General features: G+C 37.5%; 1 protein-coding gene across 1 annotated transcript in view; it reads right to left on the bottom strand.

The window, feature by feature from the left end:
* The window catches only part of nup210 (nucleoporin 210kDa), a 44,400-nt gene extending 27,031 nt beyond the window's left edge, over window positions 1–17,369 (bottom strand). The window contains exons 1-24 of the mRNA XM_015380165.1: window positions 16,754–17,369; window positions 14,104–14,243; window positions 13,463–13,594; window positions 12,734–12,830; window positions 12,376–12,526; window positions 11,154–11,286; window positions 10,794–10,952; window positions 10,471–10,539; window positions 10,279–10,385; window positions 10,032–10,172; window positions 9,797–9,934; window positions 9,465–9,620; window positions 7,277–7,475; window positions 6,853–6,998; window positions 5,692–5,910; window positions 5,423–5,596; window positions 4,335–4,527; window positions 4,094–4,200; window positions 2,731–2,835; window positions 1,284–1,385; window positions 1,042–1,170; window positions 678–805; window positions 469–604; window positions 327–389 (exon numbers count right to left, since the gene is read on the bottom strand). Of these exons, the coding sequence (XP_015235651.1) occupies window positions 327–389; window positions 469–604; window positions 678–805; window positions 1,042–1,170; window positions 1,284–1,385; window positions 2,731–2,835; window positions 4,094–4,200; window positions 4,335–4,527; window positions 5,423–5,596; window positions 5,692–5,910; window positions 6,853–6,998; window positions 7,277–7,475; window positions 9,465–9,620; window positions 9,797–9,934; window positions 10,032–10,172; window positions 10,279–10,385; window positions 10,471–10,539; window positions 10,794–10,952; window positions 11,154–11,286; window positions 12,376–12,526; window positions 12,734–12,830; window positions 13,463–13,594; window positions 14,104–14,243; window positions 16,754–16,935 (3,306 nt within the window). The 5' untranslated portion in view covers window positions 16,936–17,369. The remainder of the gene's footprint in view (window positions 1–326; window positions 390–468; window positions 605–677; window positions 806–1,041; window positions 1,171–1,283; window positions 1,386–2,730; window positions 2,836–4,093; window positions 4,201–4,334; window positions 4,528–5,422; window positions 5,597–5,691; window positions 5,911–6,852; window positions 6,999–7,276; window positions 7,476–9,464; window positions 9,621–9,796; window positions 9,935–10,031; window positions 10,173–10,278; window positions 10,386–10,470; window positions 10,540–10,793; window positions 10,953–11,153; window positions 11,287–12,375; window positions 12,527–12,733; window positions 12,831–13,462; window positions 13,595–14,103; window positions 14,244–16,753) is intronic.
* Between the last annotated feature and the right edge of the window lie 970 nt (window positions 17,370–18,339).

Genomic DNA, 18,339 nt, shown 5'->3' with positions numbered 1-18,339 from the left:
ACTGGATTTGTGATTTGTTTGTATTGAAACTTAAGATAAAAGAAGAATTTAAGCTATATCACCATTCCTAATACAAGCTTAAGAGATGCAGAACAACCTGTGATGTACAGCAAAGTTCAGGACCTGGAAATAAACTTTTATGGTAAACTTTAATTGGAGAGACTGACTGAGCTGCAGATGTCTCCACTTGACACGTATACCAGCAGCAACTGGTAACTTTAAGGAACAGATAAGTAATGCAGGCAGATAAGTTGACAACAAGATAAAATTGCTTTGCAATATGAACCAGTGGCAGCCGGAACATGGCAGAGTCCTATCACCCCTACCTGCATCATTGCGCCGATTAACAGAGTCATCTTCTTGGGAATCAATTTGAAAGGTGGAAACACCTTTAAGAGGAGGAAAGAGTTACCTTTTTTACAGCATATACTGGAACAGAAATTTGAACCCACTTTTTGAAAATGATACCTCAATTTGCTGTGGTGCAGAGGCAATTCTTCTACCATTTTTATCCACAACAACAGCTGACAGAGAGGTCTGACCGATGGAAAGTCCTTTCACCAGGAACACTGCCGTATCGCTTTCTGTCAGCTCTGCTAAAGGACTGCAGGACGAGTTCAGGAAATGTAGGCATTGCTTACTGGCTCATGTTAAATAACACATGTTTAATCACTTACCTCAGAGAAACTATTACTGAAGCTGCCTTGAGTTTGAGATTCATGGATTTGAAATAGCTGGCTGAGAAGGGCTTCCTGTTGTCATCAAACACTCTGACATAAGCTCTAACAGATTTGCCAATCTCCACCTGTAATCAAGATTAATCTTATTTATAATGAGGAAAATAAATGCGGTTAAAAATGATAGGTCTACAGTTAAGGGACAAAGTGACTTTCCCTTAATAGGGCTGTGGAGGTTGGGCGCTATGGAACCATATTTCATCTCTGCACATCAGTCAGCCATTTCAGGCAATTCATGACACTGATAAAGATATTGAGGTTTAGTTGGGCTGTGAGGCTTAAGTGATAAAAGGGATAAACTGACCTTGTCAACCACTCTCACATTAACCTCCAGGATGTCAGAAACATGAACTGTGGCTTTGGCAGGTGCTGGAAAAGCCAGACAGAGATCATGTACCATTACAGTGACTGTGCCTGGACGAACAGGGGAGACCTGGACACAGAAAAGAGTTTATTTGGAGGAATATTTAAGAACATTTAATAAAACCACTTTTTAATTGCTGAACTGCAGAAAATTCTCATGGACACAGTTTAGATGTTTGTTACCTGAGCCCCGCCTTGGGCCTCTTGGAGAACCACATCCACTAGCCCCTTTACACTGGTGTTCACGAAAAAGTACCCTGAACCTTCTCTCATGATCAGATCCAACTACAAAACAAAATACAATAGAAGAATTAGGAAAATTGCTTCATAATGCAGATGATCTTCACACTATTCAGACAGAGGAATTAAAGTGAGTAAATAATCCCCTTACACAGATCTCTGTCTCATGTGCATTGAGGACAAAATTCCACAGTGCGAATAGTGAGAAATAATCCCATGCAACTTCATTAAACCAGCCCAGAATGATACTGGATGTCTGTCTAAATAATTGATTTAGTACATGATGTTAACATTTAGAGAAAGCTCTTAATAACCATAATTATTACCAAACGAAAATGAAGCATGAATTTTCATCATCATGGTGAAACATTTGGCATTCAGGGTCCAGTTTTTCGAATGCATCTACATCATTACGATGAGAACATCCAAACGTTTAATCCAAAGCTGTAATTTACTTCTTTTTTTTTTTTTTTTGATTAATCATCGGATAGCCAAAGGTTTCTTAAAATATTTTTGACAGAATAAAACCAGGTGAAACTAAAACTTTTCCCACTTAGGGAGTTCTGAATAGAGCATATTGACAGGCAAGTTTTATTTATATCAAATGCTAAATATTTATATAGTTTGTTTTTGTTTTTTTTACAATCTTGGTATAATTACTGCTGTAGTGCATTGCTCTGTCAGCTAAAGGTAAGTTTTAGAGTCTCAATACTTCAGTTCATGATTAATCGATGATTATTTTGCTAATCAATGAATCACAATTAATTTCATTGTTTCAGCTCTGACTTTTACTCTCAGAAAAAGCACTCCTGAACCAGCTTTGTGTTAAAACCCTAAGCCAGAAACAGAAGATGGCCATTTCAGCTGGATTCTGCTATAGTTTCTTCCCGTTATATGGGAAGATGTTCCTTTCCACTGTCATCCCATGCTTGCTTAGCATTATGAAATGCTGCAACAGTCCAAGCTGGACATTCTTATATACACAACTTTAAAGAGACATTTTTCTAAGTTTTTACCGAAAAATATCTTTAAAATAGCCTTTGCATTTGATATTAAAAGTATTGTTACAGATTCTAGGAATACAGTGTTTGAGTGTTATTACTAAAACAAAAATATACCTACAGTGACTTTGGTAATAAGTCTCAATTGATCTTCTAAACAGCTATAGGCAAATAACTTCATAGTGAACACAGCAGCTACTGTTAAAATGAGCCTAACCTAAAGTTTTAAATCAATGTAATGAGTGCCCCAGATACAGGCCTAACTTTCAAATGAACATGTCATCCAGGCAGAGGTGCAGTCTGTGCTCAATGCAAAAAATACACAAATGAATAAAATAAAAAAATCTAAATGAAATGCAAGTGAGCAGTAGTGATTCTTTGTCTCTTACCTGAACATCTGGGTGGTTATATATCGTCACCATATCAGGGAAAACCTTCACATCTTCAACCAACAGAAGTTCCAGTGTTGCAGATACAGGCGTCAAAGGTTCATACTGTGCAGGAAAGGAAAGCTGTTTGTTATGGGCCGTTTATTATCGACAAAAATGAAAGGTGGAGGAAAGAATTACATGCACCACAGGGGAAAAAGGGATAGTATAAGTATGTCATTAAGTATACATATTTTACCAGCTATAGATACTAAGAAAATATTTGTTTACACATTAGTATACAGTAATCAAAGTGCTAAAATACACCTAATTACACTGATTTAGAAGTTGCTCTCGGGTAAACATGCTGATTGCAATCTTATATGACCAGTTTTGCGTAAGAATATGGGTTCTATGATTTTTTTTTTTTATTCAGCAAAATAACTCCAATAAAACATGACAGACACTCAAAACTGACCATTAACTATTGTATAGGTCAGCAAATGAAGGAGATCTTGTGGATCATTAACTCCTGTCCCACCATGTGTTCTGCCTTTAGTTAACTCCTACTCTGAGCAGAGCATCTGCCTTTGGATCAAGTGTGTGGAATTAAGTCTTCTGCACAGACAGGATTGTGTTTGTTACTTGTCGTCAGTCTTATTTCTATTCCCAATATTTGAAGATCGACTGACTGAAAAAAGGAAATTCTGTTTTTCAGAGTGCCGCGAGAGGGTAATATAATTATCAGCCCACTTAAAAGTAGGTCCTGCCATCATTTTAGCTTCAAGCATTCATCATCTAGCTCTGTAGCACTAATACCTGTGCTGCCTATTTTATCTGGTTACATTAAATTGTCTATGTTAGCATGTCAAATGGGTTTTAAGGCATTACTGAAGTATCATTTTTCCAACGAAACAGCAACTTTCTAATGCACTCAAATCAAACCAAAATGCAAAAATGCAATTAAAAATCCATAAAATCAAATTTCACAGAGAGCATGAACTAGAAAATATACAACAAAGTGGAAATGACTATATTTGCCTTAAACTGAGCACATTTTGCTAAGCTGCAGTGAATCAGAGCCTTTTCTTAACAACAGACCCAGTATTTACAGCCAGGTTAAATCACGCTAAATAGGACATATTGAAGAAAGGGCTCAGCGCTGCTGGATGGACATTAAACATTCAAAAGACAAAGACAGATGTTCATTGTGACCCCAAATATTGTCTGACAGCAAAGCAGCTGTTACCTTGACCTCAAATGTTTTACAGGTTTGAGATCAAGTCATGGTTAATTCAGAATTACACAGATTATAGAAATATCTTAACCAGATTCCTTTTCAACTGCTGTTGCATCTAATTTTGAAGTAGTTTTTTTTACTCACTGGACTGGGAACCTTGGCCGCTGCTAGATGTGGAACCTGGTATCCAAGAGCTGTCACAGTAATGGAAACGATTCCCGTTTGTTGATGGACGAGAACTGTCTGACGTCCTGATCAGAAAAAATACAGAACATACAAAGCTGCTCCTCAAAGTTCTTTTATAATTACCTAGACATGTAGAGGTTTTTTTTTTTTTAAGTTGGGACAACCAAACACTGGCTATTAAAAAAAATATATATGTTACCATGAAGTTTCATCTGTTTTTTGCTATCCTCAAAGAGTTGAAGTTCCATAGGCATAGTGGGCTCAATACTAGCCAGAGACCCCTTTGAGGATTCCCAAAAGATGCTTAAAGAGCTTAAGTTGTCAAATTTCCTTCCTTGTTGATCAAAAGCTGCCAAGTCTAACACAGGGTTACGATAATTGGAAACCGGTACCTAAGAAAGAAGCACAAAAAAATTGAGAAGATTAGAACAGGACTTACAAATTTAGACTGGAAAATGTTTGAATGTTAACCTAGCAAAACTGTAATCTACTGTATTTAAATGCATATGCTTTTATTACAACAGTCTCTTTCTGCAACCAGAATTTATAAGATCAACTTATACATCACCTTATCAACTTATACATCATCTAAAAAAAAGTTCCCAAATACAAAATTAGCATTGCCATTTAAATGGCAATTATTTTTCTCAATAGGTGTCCAGACTTATGAAAAATCATCACATCTGCCGCCGTTAGTCAAAATATGAGTCTTTGCCAATTGGCTATTATAAACACTCAAAAAAAAAAAAAAATTATCCAGAAGACTAATAATAGCCATTTAAATTTTGTTTACTTTCTTTGGGCTCTAGTAGCCTTGATCTTGAAATTCAGAAAACAGGAACAGGAGAACAGAAAACGGTGGATGATATACAGCAAAGAACTTCTGGTCAGAATTTGATTCTGGGACATTTTCGTTGAGGACTGAGGCCTCTGAACACGGAGGGTAAACTGATGTCTGAAGAAAATATCTTTAAAATTTACAAATATATACATTTTTTATAAATGTTTTACCCTCTGATTAGCTGTGTGAGAGGGCTGTTTGAGCACATCATTTGTTGCTCTTTATTAGTTCTAAGTTGGTTGACGTCATCCCAAACTTCTCCAAACAAACATCACCCTTGCCATAATATTACCTCATAAATATTTATTTTTGTCAAAAAAAAAACTAGCTAAGAAACCCTGCATAATTAACTAGAACCAAAATAAAAATGATGCCATTACCTTATTCTAGTGATTAAAAGCTAGCATACAAACCCTTTGTAAAAAAAAAAAAAAAAAATCACGCACCACTTGTTTATTCTGCTGCAGCAGAGGGCAGGTCAGGTCCAGCTGTGGACTGGTATAAACTGGGACCAGAGTGAGCCGTGATGGAGGTGCACAAACAAACTTAACCACTGCTGGCTCCAAGGCTGGAAATGGATTAGTAACAGTGGGCTTGTTTCCCACTGTAACCTCAAGAACCTGAAGAGTAAGACAGTAACAGCTGAAATTAAAACACATCGTCCGACTAAAAAGAAAATTGGGGACTGGGAAAAAATGTTTTTCATCACCCTTACCTGCTCTCCCAGCACCCTACAGGTTGCTCTAAGCCAGTGGTGATTATAGTTGTGAGATGAAGGACTAATAAGACTAAGGCTCACGCTGGTCTCATCCTCAGCTCTTGAAGAGCAGAAAAACTTTGAGGGTTCTAAAACCCAAGGACGTGGTCCTCCCTCAAACAGCATGTCTTTGGAGGAGCCCAGTGTGACTACAGCCACAGACACTGGATCAACTGCCTGAAAATGACAAGATTGCATTCACAAGCTCAGAAATCTGAAGCAAGAAATGTCTGCCAGTTTAAAGGGGTGGGCAAATGAACTTTAAAGATCACCAAGATAATATAATAAAAAGATTTTTATATTTTCAAATAACATAACCTACATAAAAAAGGGTACGATGTGCACTGAAAATCATTTAATTGTTAAAAGGAACATCAATGTTAAATCTAAAACTTGGCACAGCTTGCCATATAAAAAATAGGTCAAACTTAGCTGCCTGGATAAAAACAAATGAAGCAACACTGCAAAAATATCTGAAATATTTAAAAAAAAAAACAAGCCATTCCCTGATAAACAAAAACACAGGGCCCCAAAGTGATGCAATCATGATACTACTTATAGCTAGAATTATGTGCACCTGAAAGCCAGAGATTATATTTAAATCTGCATATAAAGACTGAGGACATTTTTATGAAGCCATTTATTATTCCCACTTCCTGATAGAAAACTCACAGCATTGGATTATCAAATTTCACTAACAGCTTGCTTGACTCAATTCTAGACTTGACTAAACAAAATCATAAATGGTGAAGAATAATAAAAACACCAGAGGAAATTCAGAAGCAGAGCGGAGCCGATTATGGAGCTAATCATTTTATCTCTGCCTTGACACAAAAGAAGATTTTTCATTTGTTTCTGAAGAAGACAGGTGGCAATAAAGTGAGTTGCTACATAAAGACAAACAAACTTCGCTGTAATGTTATTTATGCCGCTTTTATCTGAACTAAATGGAATACAAATACACAACATTAACCTTTGCTGTTTTTTATTCTACCTAAAACAATTTGTTAAGCTATCTCTGAGCCTCAGGAAACCTGCAATATGTACAGACTGGTTAAAACATCATGGTCAGAGCTCATAATTAACAAATTCCTAGAAGGATAAGATTTAAAGACTCACTCTGAGAGGAAGGTAGGCAGCAACAGTGATCTTGGCACTGAGATGCACATTGCCATGAGTGTAGCTGACAGTAAGCACTGTGTAGCCAGGAGTCAGGGCCTTGGCTCGCACTCCGCTGCAGTGCTTCTGGCCAGGAGCCAGCCTCTCTGAGGAAGAACCAAACAAAGTGGGACAAGCAAAAGGGTTAGACAAAATTTAAATTGACAACTTTAAAATGGGACAAAATAAAAATACTACTGCTTTGATGCAGTATTATTTTCAGAGAGAACAGCAGATCACTTTGCTGCTGTCAGTTTATAGGAATGTTGTTTTACAACCTTCTAATAGCTGCTGTACTTCCTTGATCATCTTTACAAACAACAAACAACCGTTGGTACTTTCCATGCAGATCTGAGTCTGACCCAGCCAAAACACCAGGACTCACCATCTAACAGTTCAAATACTCCATGGTTCTCCTCCTCTACCAGCAGGTCAAAGTGGGAGCAGTCACTCAACATAACCCGCTGCATCTCCAACTCCTCCAGCAGCCCAAAGATCCTGAGGGGTAGATCCAGAACCTGGCCCAACCGGGCTTCTACTGGACATGGAGCAAAATCCATGGCAACAGGCTCAACAACATATACCTAATGAGGAAAGATTAAAAATAATGAAGGAATATGCTTTACAATGATGCCATACTATAAATGGTTAAGTAAGAAATGTATTCACGCCCCGTACTATTTTTTGTGAAGTGTCAATGGAAAACAGTATTTCGTTGTGCGTTTATGCACCTGATAAGCACAAATACAAATGCCATGAGTGTGGTACGGATTGGTAGTCAGCCCGATCAACACATGTAGAACTAGAGGGGTCTGTCTATCAGTTCACCATTTCTATAAACTGATTATTTTCTTCCAGTTTTTCCTTGCAAAAAATCTTAAGCTCAGTAAGCTTCATAATAATAATAATAAATCCAATTTGTACCGCACTTTTCATTAAGAAAAGAAGAAAAAGCATCTGAACGGTAACTGCCTTTTACTGAGACATTTTACGAGTTTTAAACTATTTTATTGTAGCTGTGGCTATGCTATAGCCTGGGTGCCATTCTGAACTTAGTCCCGCCCACAAGGTTTGAGGTCGGGAAGTTCGGTCTGGCTTTGCTCCATAGTAGCGCGAGTATGATCGCCCACTCTCTGGCGATCCAATCAAATTGTCAGGGCGGGCTTTATACGATGATGGACAGATACAGTAAACAGTAACGTAATCAACCACGTGACCAAAGCGCCCTTGGGTGACAACAATGGCTGCCGCCGGAGAGTTGAGGTGAGTAGATTCTGCTATTAGGTCTGTTCTAGAAGATATCGACAGCAAATTAATTTTAAAAGAGGAACAGAGAAACGCGATCAAGACTCATCTTCTTATTCTAGGCGTGCAACTGCACGCTTTGATTTTTGTTGACAACAACTATGCATCGCTTAACATACGTCACGCACTCCGTTGCTCTTATTGGTTGTAGGTCTATCCAATTGAGTGCAGAGGCATTTTTTTTTTTCCTGGTTCATTCGAAACACGCCCCATAATCACAGCTCTATGGAGCAGTATCAGACTCATATTCTGACTAGAATTGAGTCGGACTACATCAGGCTAGCTATGCTAGGATTGTTGCCCAGATGAAAGGTGAACTTCTGCGTCAGGCTTAGATCTCTAAAACGTTTTTATTTTACATTATGTTTTTAGCTCCATCTATCTTCCTTTTCTAAAACACCTGCTAGGCTAGGGCTGGAAGATATGGTGAAAACATATACATTTTTCTTAATTGTGGTCAATACTATATAATTCTGACTTCTTTTTTAACTAATTTAACATTTTTGGAATGATTGATAATGAAATTATCAACAGTTTCTTTATCATTGCGTCCTTTATTATTTTTTTATGATTTGACTGTCATGTTTAAAAAGACAAACCAAAGGCTGAAAGACCATGTTCACAAATCAATTTAATAAATCAGCAAAACAATAACTTGCACTGAAAAATATAATAAAGGTCCAAAATTCATAAAAAAAAAAAAAAATCTACTTTTAATAAAACTGTAGGCAGTACTTTACAATAAGTTTTTTTTTCATAAAAGCTTGATTTACTTTGTACTTCTTATTTTTGGTAAAAACAAAATAGATCCAAGCCCTTTTTTGTGCTCTCCTCTTATTTTCAGGCTGCGCTCAGCTTTTCTACTGTAACTTTAAGCTAAGTGACAAGATGCTGCTTAACGAGCAACAGTCTTTCTACAGAGCGCACGCAACAATCTTTTTAATTCATCAGATGCTAAAATCTGAGACGTTTGGAAGGCTTTTGCTGGGTACAAGACATTTGGTCACTGTATCATGGGTTCATATTTTTAGCTAAAACTTACTGTACAGATTAGCAGCAAAGCGATGTGTTATAATGTCATTAAACAGATAATGAATAAAAATGTATTGTGCAATACATTGATATTGAATTAAATGCCCAGCCCTAATTTAGGCTAAACAATAAAAGAAAACTACTATCTGATTGTTTAATAAAATGTAATTCAAACCCATACAAGGTTCAACATGTGTGTGAAAATAATTTAAAAAGGAGTGTCATTATCTTCCAACCTTCATTTGTCCATAGTGCAGCGGGTTACGCAGGTCATGGGCATAAATGAGTGTGACACCAATGTCACTGACTGTGGTCATCAGTCCTTTCACAGTCACTGTAGCTACAGCCGGATTTGATGAAGTCCAGCTGAAATTCCCACTCCCACCTGTCGCCTGCAGTGAGAAACAGAACACCTCATCACATCCAAACACTTCATTTTACTAATTCGATCTCACTCTCAGACGAGGTGCTCCAGATCTTGTTTTGAAGTTGAAATTACTGGGCTTAATATGCTGCTGTTTATTGCATTCAAGGCCCTTTGGCAGGATGTCTGAAAAGAAATAATCACCTTTATTGTGTACTGATATGCTCCAACTTTCGGTTGCCACGGAAACGTGAGAATACTGGGAGTAAGGACTATGGGGTTATAAATTTCCACATCCTGTTCATTGTGAACTGGGTTGCTGAGCGCATGGACCCTTCCATACTGAAAGAAAACAGGGGACACAGGAAATGACATCATGAAGTGGCGGAAATGTAAACAGGATTAAAACTAAGATAATGTTGAGGTAATAAGAACTCACTTCATCAACAACAGCTTTTAGGTTGGCACCAATCAGAGTAAGGCCATCTCTTAGGGCTCTGACATGATGATATGATCCATTTACTGAAGAATCCAGAACTTCAAAATACTCCTCAGGGAAAACCGTGGTTATTCGGATATTCTGTCACATTGGAAGAAATAGTCAAACTTATGAAAACTATTCTAATTTGGCCTTTTGTTTTTGTCCAAACACAAAAAGTCTTGGAATAAAGATGATTTTCACTTACATCAGAGAGGAAAATTTTGTTCCCAGATTTATCAAACACTTCAATAAAAATGTCATATTCTCTGCCCGTTTCAAGAACCCAGCTTTCCCCTGGATAAATCTTAAAACCTAAACACATAGGGAAAAAAAAAGAAAGGTCAACTGAATCTTTCAAAAGAGGAAATTAAAATAGTGTATAAAGAGGAAGACAGACCGAGGTAGCCTGGCTCAACAACATAGAGCGTGCTGTTGGGTAGGCGGGACACTCCTTGCATCCGAAGACCTTTAATCAAAGCCATTAAGGAAAAGTTATCCAAGCAGAGATGAATGAAAGTGACAGCTCTGAAAGACATAATAATAAATAATGCACTGGTAGAAAACTAGAGGTGCATTGATCTCGCCATTCCAAGTCTATGCCGACTTTCCTCACACTCCAGTCTCTTGCGATTGATTGTTGCATCTTGATAAAAAAAAAAAAACAGCTCATTATGGCACTGCAACAATTTTAGCTGCAGGCTCATTTCACTTGAAGGATACTCTTGTGATCCAGCACTACATTGATGTGTCCCAGCTGAACTCCTGTAACTTTGGATGTACTTTGATCAAGAGAGGCCACACTGATATCTGGATTTCCATTGGGACCAACCACACTGTTCTGAAGGTGCAGCTCATACTGATCACAAGGCATAGAAAGCTCTGGACAAATGAACAAAAACACAGATCAGTTTGTAGAGCTTTGGTTCTTCCAACATAAAAATAATCATGTTAAGCAGACAAAAAAAAACACTTATCTGTGAAATTACATCACTATTTCACTTTCATTTTATCTTTTCAGCTTAAATAAGGTTTTAACTGTTCAGCAGCTGAAAGATAAAACCATAGTGTAAAGATTCACACCTGTGATTTTGCCTTGTCTTATCTTTAGGACTCTGTATTTGATGGAGGTTCCTGCCAGCAAGTAGACATCATGTGCAGGGCTCAGCAGGATGTTCTCTAAAATCAGCAGTCTCACTTCAGCAGCACCCACATCCTGTGGCATGGATACCATGGTTACAAAACAACAAAGCTTTGGCTTCCCGCCTTTTAATAAAATGAAGCGGTTACAGGTTTCATAAGTGTGCCAAAAAGAGAAATCAAATGAGAATCAAATTACACGCAACAATCCGTTGGGTACATTTTGTAGTGGATGCATTCGTTTCTGCTGCAGCTCTGAAATTATGTTACATTTTGCTAATTTTCAAAGTTCATCTTACTCCATCAAACAGAGGGACCAATTGCAACAAAACTAAGATATTAAACGACACCTAATCAGGCTTTTCCTGTCCAATACCGATATTCACCTGTCAATTGAGATATTTTTTCATTATTTTCTATCAATAAAAACGAGCACATTCCACAGCCTCCCTTGTAGGATATATATATTGTTTCATTACCAGCAGAAAATACAAATTATTATCCCCATTAGGCCTGTCACAATAGCAAATATGGCTAGCTGAAAAACTGTACGAGAAATTATTGTAATAAATGAGGATTTTGTAATTAGGGTTAAGTCCAATGTGCTCCAATACTGCAGCTATCGCCTTTCAAACCAATTCCATCAGTTCCTGCAAATCTCAACAAGCAATTTTCTGGCTTGTTACTCCTCAGTCATGAGACTCTTATGCTACACTCACTACGCTAAAGAAACAATGAGGGGAGGGGTGAGTGGAGATCAATGCACCGGAGTGAAACCTTTGGTCACCCGGACTGTTTAGTACAAAGAGAGAAAGAAAACAGGAAAACAAACAAGCATCAAAGTGTGAATTTATGAGTTAATTCCAATTGATTGTGTGAGTTTTATCATGCAATTAACTGATTTATTGTTTATGGGTTTTTTTTATTGTAACAGACCACATCCCCGTGTTTAGCATAGGTCCCTGACCTCAAACAAACTTTAACCAAACTTAAAATAAGAGCATCACAGCACACGGTGTTGGTTAGATTATATATAATAAAACTTTAGGGGATTTGATGCACAGCAGAGAAAATGCAACAAACGAACTTTAGCAATTGACTTGCAGATATTTAGTTAATACCCGATAAAACAATTTAGCTGCACTAATATGAATAAGCCAATTACCTTATACAGAGACTCTTGTATTTTTGCCTTTAGTTTAGCGTGTCCTGTTTTCAGTCCCGACACTAGAATGATGTCTCCTTGCTTCCCCACACGCTCCATTTCAGATATGTATAAAGGAGGAGTGTATGTGGACTCTGAGAATTTTAGCACCCTAAAGATAATACAAAGAAAAAACAACAGTAAGAAAAACAGTAAGAAACACTTTTAAATTTGATTTTATAAATAGGACATTTTCAGAATAGTTAAAATTATATGTGCAAAGCAGGATCAATTCATAATTTGCTTATTGGGAAATCTGGTGGTTTATATCACAAATTTCTACAGGGGATGAGTGGAAAATTAATGACAGAGGGATTACCGTAATGAATTGTAGGAATCTGTAAATCCATTCACATCTACATCTTTCACTAAAGTCCAGTCAAACACCAGACCTGCAAGGGTAGAGAAGGTGTTCCCTGTAAAAGGAAAAAAGTTTGTATTGAAACCTTTGCTTTTACTCAAAAAATGTACATGTACATGAACAAGAATTGATGAGGAACTGAGATAATTTCTTGAAAGTTTTGAAAGATTCAATACTGTCCGAGAGGTCCCTACATTTCAGTTTATAATTAAGCAAAAATTGTTTGTCTGAAGGCTGCTGGCAGCCAGATTAGTTAAAACAAAACCAGGAGGGATTTCATTAAACAGTGCATTGCAATCTTTTGCAATCTACTCTGTTTAAAGGGTCTGAAATGGAGTCTTACGCCAAAGCAAACAGAGCACCACACCCTAGAGCCATCATCAGAAAGTATCAGGCTGCAGCTACAGCTCATTAAACTAAGTGTGGCTGTCCTAAATGGAACAAGTCACACAGAACAAACAGCTACCTCACTGTAGGAAGAAAGAGCTGCCTGCAGCCAGCTCACTCTGAAGAGGTCTCAAAGCAACAAATAAACAGCATCACGTTAAATCCCTCTTACCGGAGAGCTGGGTTAATATAAAACATTTTTTTTAAATTACACATTCTCCAAATGAGGTGTTTACTTATTTAAACCCCCATTAGCCTTTCAATAGAAGGTGGATATCCTGCAATAAATCAGCTTATCACCTTCAGAATCCAGTGCATGAATTTTGAGCGCCAGTGGAGAGTCTTCAAGATGCAGTTCTCTGGTCGTGGAGACTATCTGGATCTCACTGATTATGTCAACGATGGCGTCACAGCGTAGTACCTGTCCAGTAACTACAAGTAGATAGGTGATAAAAAGAGGCATAATAAATGAACTATACTTTATGATAAATATATGCAAATGAGTAGTGTGAAGTTATTCGCTTTAGAGATTGCTTTAATCCTCAGTAGAACACTGTACACTTATCACAGTATTCAAATGTTGTGGCCATGCTGGTCGCTAATGGGTGTTTCACGGGACAAATGAAATAAGCAAATGTGATAAAGCTGGGCAATTTCAGCCTACATTCTGAGTCAGATGTTGTGATTTGGGTTGATTTTTATGTGGATATTAAGAGGTTAAGAGAAAACTTTGAACTGCAAAACAAATTCAGGAGACGAGAAGTTAAACAGTCTGAACCAAGGTAAGACACCCCCCCCCCCAAAAAAAAAAAAATACACTAACAAATATCAAAGAACAACACTTGGTATGGTCTATACTTTTCAACAGAATTGACTGTAAAAGGGAACTCTACACAGCTGCCATTGTCATATTCAGAAGCAAAAAGTGTTGTTTTATTTACCAACATCTTCAGCTAAAATGATGCTGGTCAATCTGGAGGGCTGGGTGGACAGAGCCTGCAGAACAGCCTTCCGAGAGCAGCCTCTACCTGCATCTTCTTCCACAGGTTGGATGCTTGCTACCTCAGGTCTGGTGGATGACCTGGATAAAAGAAAAACGGTTATGACCGGGCTATTACAGTATAAGGCTCTGTTATAGAATTTCTATTTGTTGGCATTCTATAGCAATTAATGGTGGAAAAAAGATATATATTTCTTTGGGTGCCCCAACATTGTTGGGATGTCATCCATACAGTGCATATGGTACCTAGATCTCCTTCACAATGTTAATGACCCTCCAATTACTCTGTTTTCTTTAGCATCTCAGTCAGTATAATCTACATCAGATAGGGCATAAGAGAAACACGTCCATCCAACCAGTTTAAAGCAATTCATTTTTTTAACATCAGCTGAAAATATGACCGACCTATTCAATACTTTATAACTTTTGTTATATTAGTTTTCCAGAGGAGGCGGGACTGAATGGACTGATCAGCTTCTAGCCTGTTCAATTAATTGAATTACAGATGCACGTATAATCCAGTCAGTTCTGGTCAGTGATTGGTCTTTCATACAACCAAAACATAATCTTTTGAATACTACAAACAAATTAACCAACTTCATTCAGGACAATGAACTCTTTGTGAGCCGCATAAAAAATATATATATAAAATCCGCCAAAGATTAGGGAAATACAATTCATAAATGGGGATAATCTTGTAACGCTTTTATTTTGTGATCGATTCAAAACAATTGCTTCTCTAACTCATACAAAAGAACCTTTCCTCCACTACAACAATCTAAATTGATAAAAAAATATAAAATTTGACTTCAGGATATTTGCACTTTTCATTGTGTAAAATATAATACTCTCAGAAACCTTTAAAGAACCTCATGATGCAAATTTCAGACTTGGATGAATCACACTAAAGCAATTTGTTATTAAAGTTATTTTTAAAAACCTAATGTGTTACGGAAAACTATCAAATCCAATCAAAGCTACGGGGCATGACAGTTAAAGGGATGTTTGGCCTGCAGTTAAATCACTGTGCAGGTCAAAAAACAGTGTCAGGAAATAAGTCGAAAAACTATTGAGTAAAATAAATAAGAATACCAAAATAAATGCTTATGATTTAAATTTGCTGCCTAATGAATTCAAAGTTGGATTGGATACAAACATTTAATCATCCACTAATGCAAAAAAGGGTCTTCAACGTTTTCCAGGCCAAGGACCCCCAAACTGATGGCGAGATGGAGCGGGGACCCAGGTATGATATATACTGTATGAAATTGTGTTATATCATACTGGTCCTATAGTCACCCTATTACATATGGAGATATGCAACGAATGTAATTTTACCCTGGGATTATTTAAGTATTTCTGATTCTGACTCCTTGTTGATGGGACAGGTGTTGTGAATGAAACGGTGCCCAGCTTGAAAGAGCTCCTGTGTGTCTCTGAATGTGAGCATTGATGACTGAAAGACATCTTCTGCCTCCATTTATCTGTTTACTACAGTATGTTGAATTCATGTTAATGTGTATTTAAAGCAGCCTATCCAATCCAATGTGTATTTAAAGACATTTCAATTAGTGGAAAAAATTGCTGGGGGGAATCCATCCATCCATCCATTTTCTAGCACGCTTGTCCCAATTGGGGTCGCGAGGGGTGCTGGTGCCTACCTCCAGCAGTCAATGGGCCAGAGGCGGGGTACACCCTGGACAGGTCGCCAGTCCATCGCAGGGCAACACAGAGACAAACAGGACAACCATTCACACACACACACACACACACACTCACACCTAAGGGGGACTGTAGAGAAACAATTAATTTAATTAATCTGGGAGGAAGCCGGAGTACCCAGAGAGAACCCACGCAGAGAGAAGATGCAAACTCCATACAGAAAGACCCTGGACCGGGAATCGAACGAACCTAGAACCTTTTTGCTGCAAGGCAGCAGTGCTTCCCACTGCACCACATAAAAAAAAAAAAAAGAAATCAACCAAAACTTTCACAACCCCCATGCAGTACCTCGGTGGACCCCCTGTTGGAGACCTCCACACTAATGCATTTACTTATCTTAATTCATATGCATTTTATTTCATTGAAAGTATACAAAACAATGTTTTCGAACACGCACAGATGTACATTTTTATTAGACAAATGATTTACTTGCTGGGGTAAAAACTAGGAATGATAAAGTTGGGGCAAAATAGAAGGGAGTAAAATTTCCAGATTTACTGACTGTAATTTAGGACCTGTGGAGTCAAATTATTGATATAATTTTGACTTTTGAATTACATGTCTTATGATTTCATTTAAAAGTTGGGGGGAAAATGTAAAATGTCATCAGCCATGTGCATCTCCATTCATAGTGTCACTAACAGTGACTCTAACATGCATTGATATTGCTTTTAAGCAAGAGACAATAACCACTCAGAATTTGCAACTCATATTTTTTACTCAATAAATCTGAGACAAAGACACCAAAGACTGGGGGGGAACATATATCTTCTAAAATACTACTACACTGTACATGACCATGTGGGTTCACTTGCTCCAGGGTAATAAGACACCTCCATGTACCACGAAGCAGGCCTGAGTGTACTCACCATCTGTAGCAGCCTTCAGTCGTCTCCAGTGTGAAGTTAATTCTTGTACTTCTCGCAAGTGGGAGCAACACTTTGGGAATATTTAGTTTTGACGAACCGTAGGCACAATGGAGAGACATAAAAAATAAAACTAACAATTTCGCCAGACTCCTTTTCGACTCTCGATATTTATAAAGAGCCATGACAAAGGTCGAATGAATGGGACACCTAGCTTATTTACTAGCTTAACTTCTTTTGTCTCATTAAGTTCACTGTTTTATACAGCAGGGCTGAAACCGGAGCAGTAAAACTGACGTTTCTGCAAGTTAGCATAGCCAGCAGTTAAGCTAATGCTCAAGTCAAACGCACGCCGTCTTCCTGCCTAGTTTCACTCTGACACATTCGTTAACACACTACCGCACGCGACATGATCATGATAAAGATACCAGTTTTTTAGCTCTTCTGGAGCTGCAATTCGGCTCCTTCGTTGTCTTTAAACTCAAAAATAAATCAGAATTCAATCGAATATTGCTTGGAAATCACTCATGAACAATAACACAACTATATAACAAACAATAGCGTAAATTTCTATGTGTTTTGTACAATACCCGCCATTAATAATAATTGGACTACCAGTGAGCATGCCGCGAATGAGGAGACGTCACACATGAGGGCGGATACTACTTTTCTTAAAGGTACAGTAACACATACTAATCAGTTTTCTGTAGTGAAAAAAGAGCACTATTTTTATGATGCCAATGATACTTAAGCTTTTATTAATTTATTCGATTCAAAAACACCATATTAATCCAACATTTTTTTCGTTTTGTATACACTCTGTGTATATAAAATAGCAATAAAAGTTGTCTTAGTTTAAATCTAAAATGGATCAAATTAATTGAACTATTCATATATTAATGTATGTAGTTAAATTAATTATGTAGTTCCTGAAGAGTCAAAAATAAAATAAATTGATAATGAAATGTCTTTGTTTGCCATTTTCGAAATTAATAAATATCTGATGGTTTAATGTTGCGCAGTTCTTCAAGTTAAGAAGGTATATTTCTGCTGCATCCCTATGGATTCAGGGGATAAGGGCAGCATGACTTATTAATAAACAGTTATGTTAAAACTAAAAATGTAAATCCCTTTTATGTCAAACAAATGGTAAATTAACTCTCTGCATTTGACCCATCCCCTTAGGGAGCAGTGGGCTGACATTGTGTAGAGCCCGGGGGAGCAGTGTGGGGTTAAGGGTTTTGCTCAAGAACCCAGAGTGGAGGCTGTAGGGATCAAACCGGGTACTTGCAAACTTTTCAGAGCAGAAGCACACTGCTCTAACCACTAGGCCATCACTCCCCATATATCACGATGCAAGCAGCAGAGGTTATTAAAATGTTTTTAAATGGTGGGCCTCAGCATTCACAACATTCCAAAAAAATATCAGGCTATTTCTATCTAGCCATACAGTTGCATTTAAAATGTGCTCAATTCAGTTTATTCATATAACAACAATTCACAACACATATGTAGATTCTCAAGGTAAAGACAATTCAATGATATTACACAGACAGATTGGTTAAAAGGTTTCTACTTAATGAAACCCA

This window comes from Cyprinodon variegatus, unplaced genomic scaffold (genome assembly GCF_000732505.1).
Source record: "Cyprinodon variegatus isolate N-32 unplaced genomic scaffold, C_variegatus-1.0 Scaffold208, whole genome shotgun sequence".
Classification (NCBI taxonomy): Eukaryota; Metazoa; Chordata; class Actinopteri; order Cyprinodontiformes; family Cyprinodontidae; genus Cyprinodon; species Cyprinodon variegatus.
The sequence above is the reverse complement of the archived record's forward strand: the minus strand, read 5'-3'. Positions and strand labels throughout refer to the sequence as shown.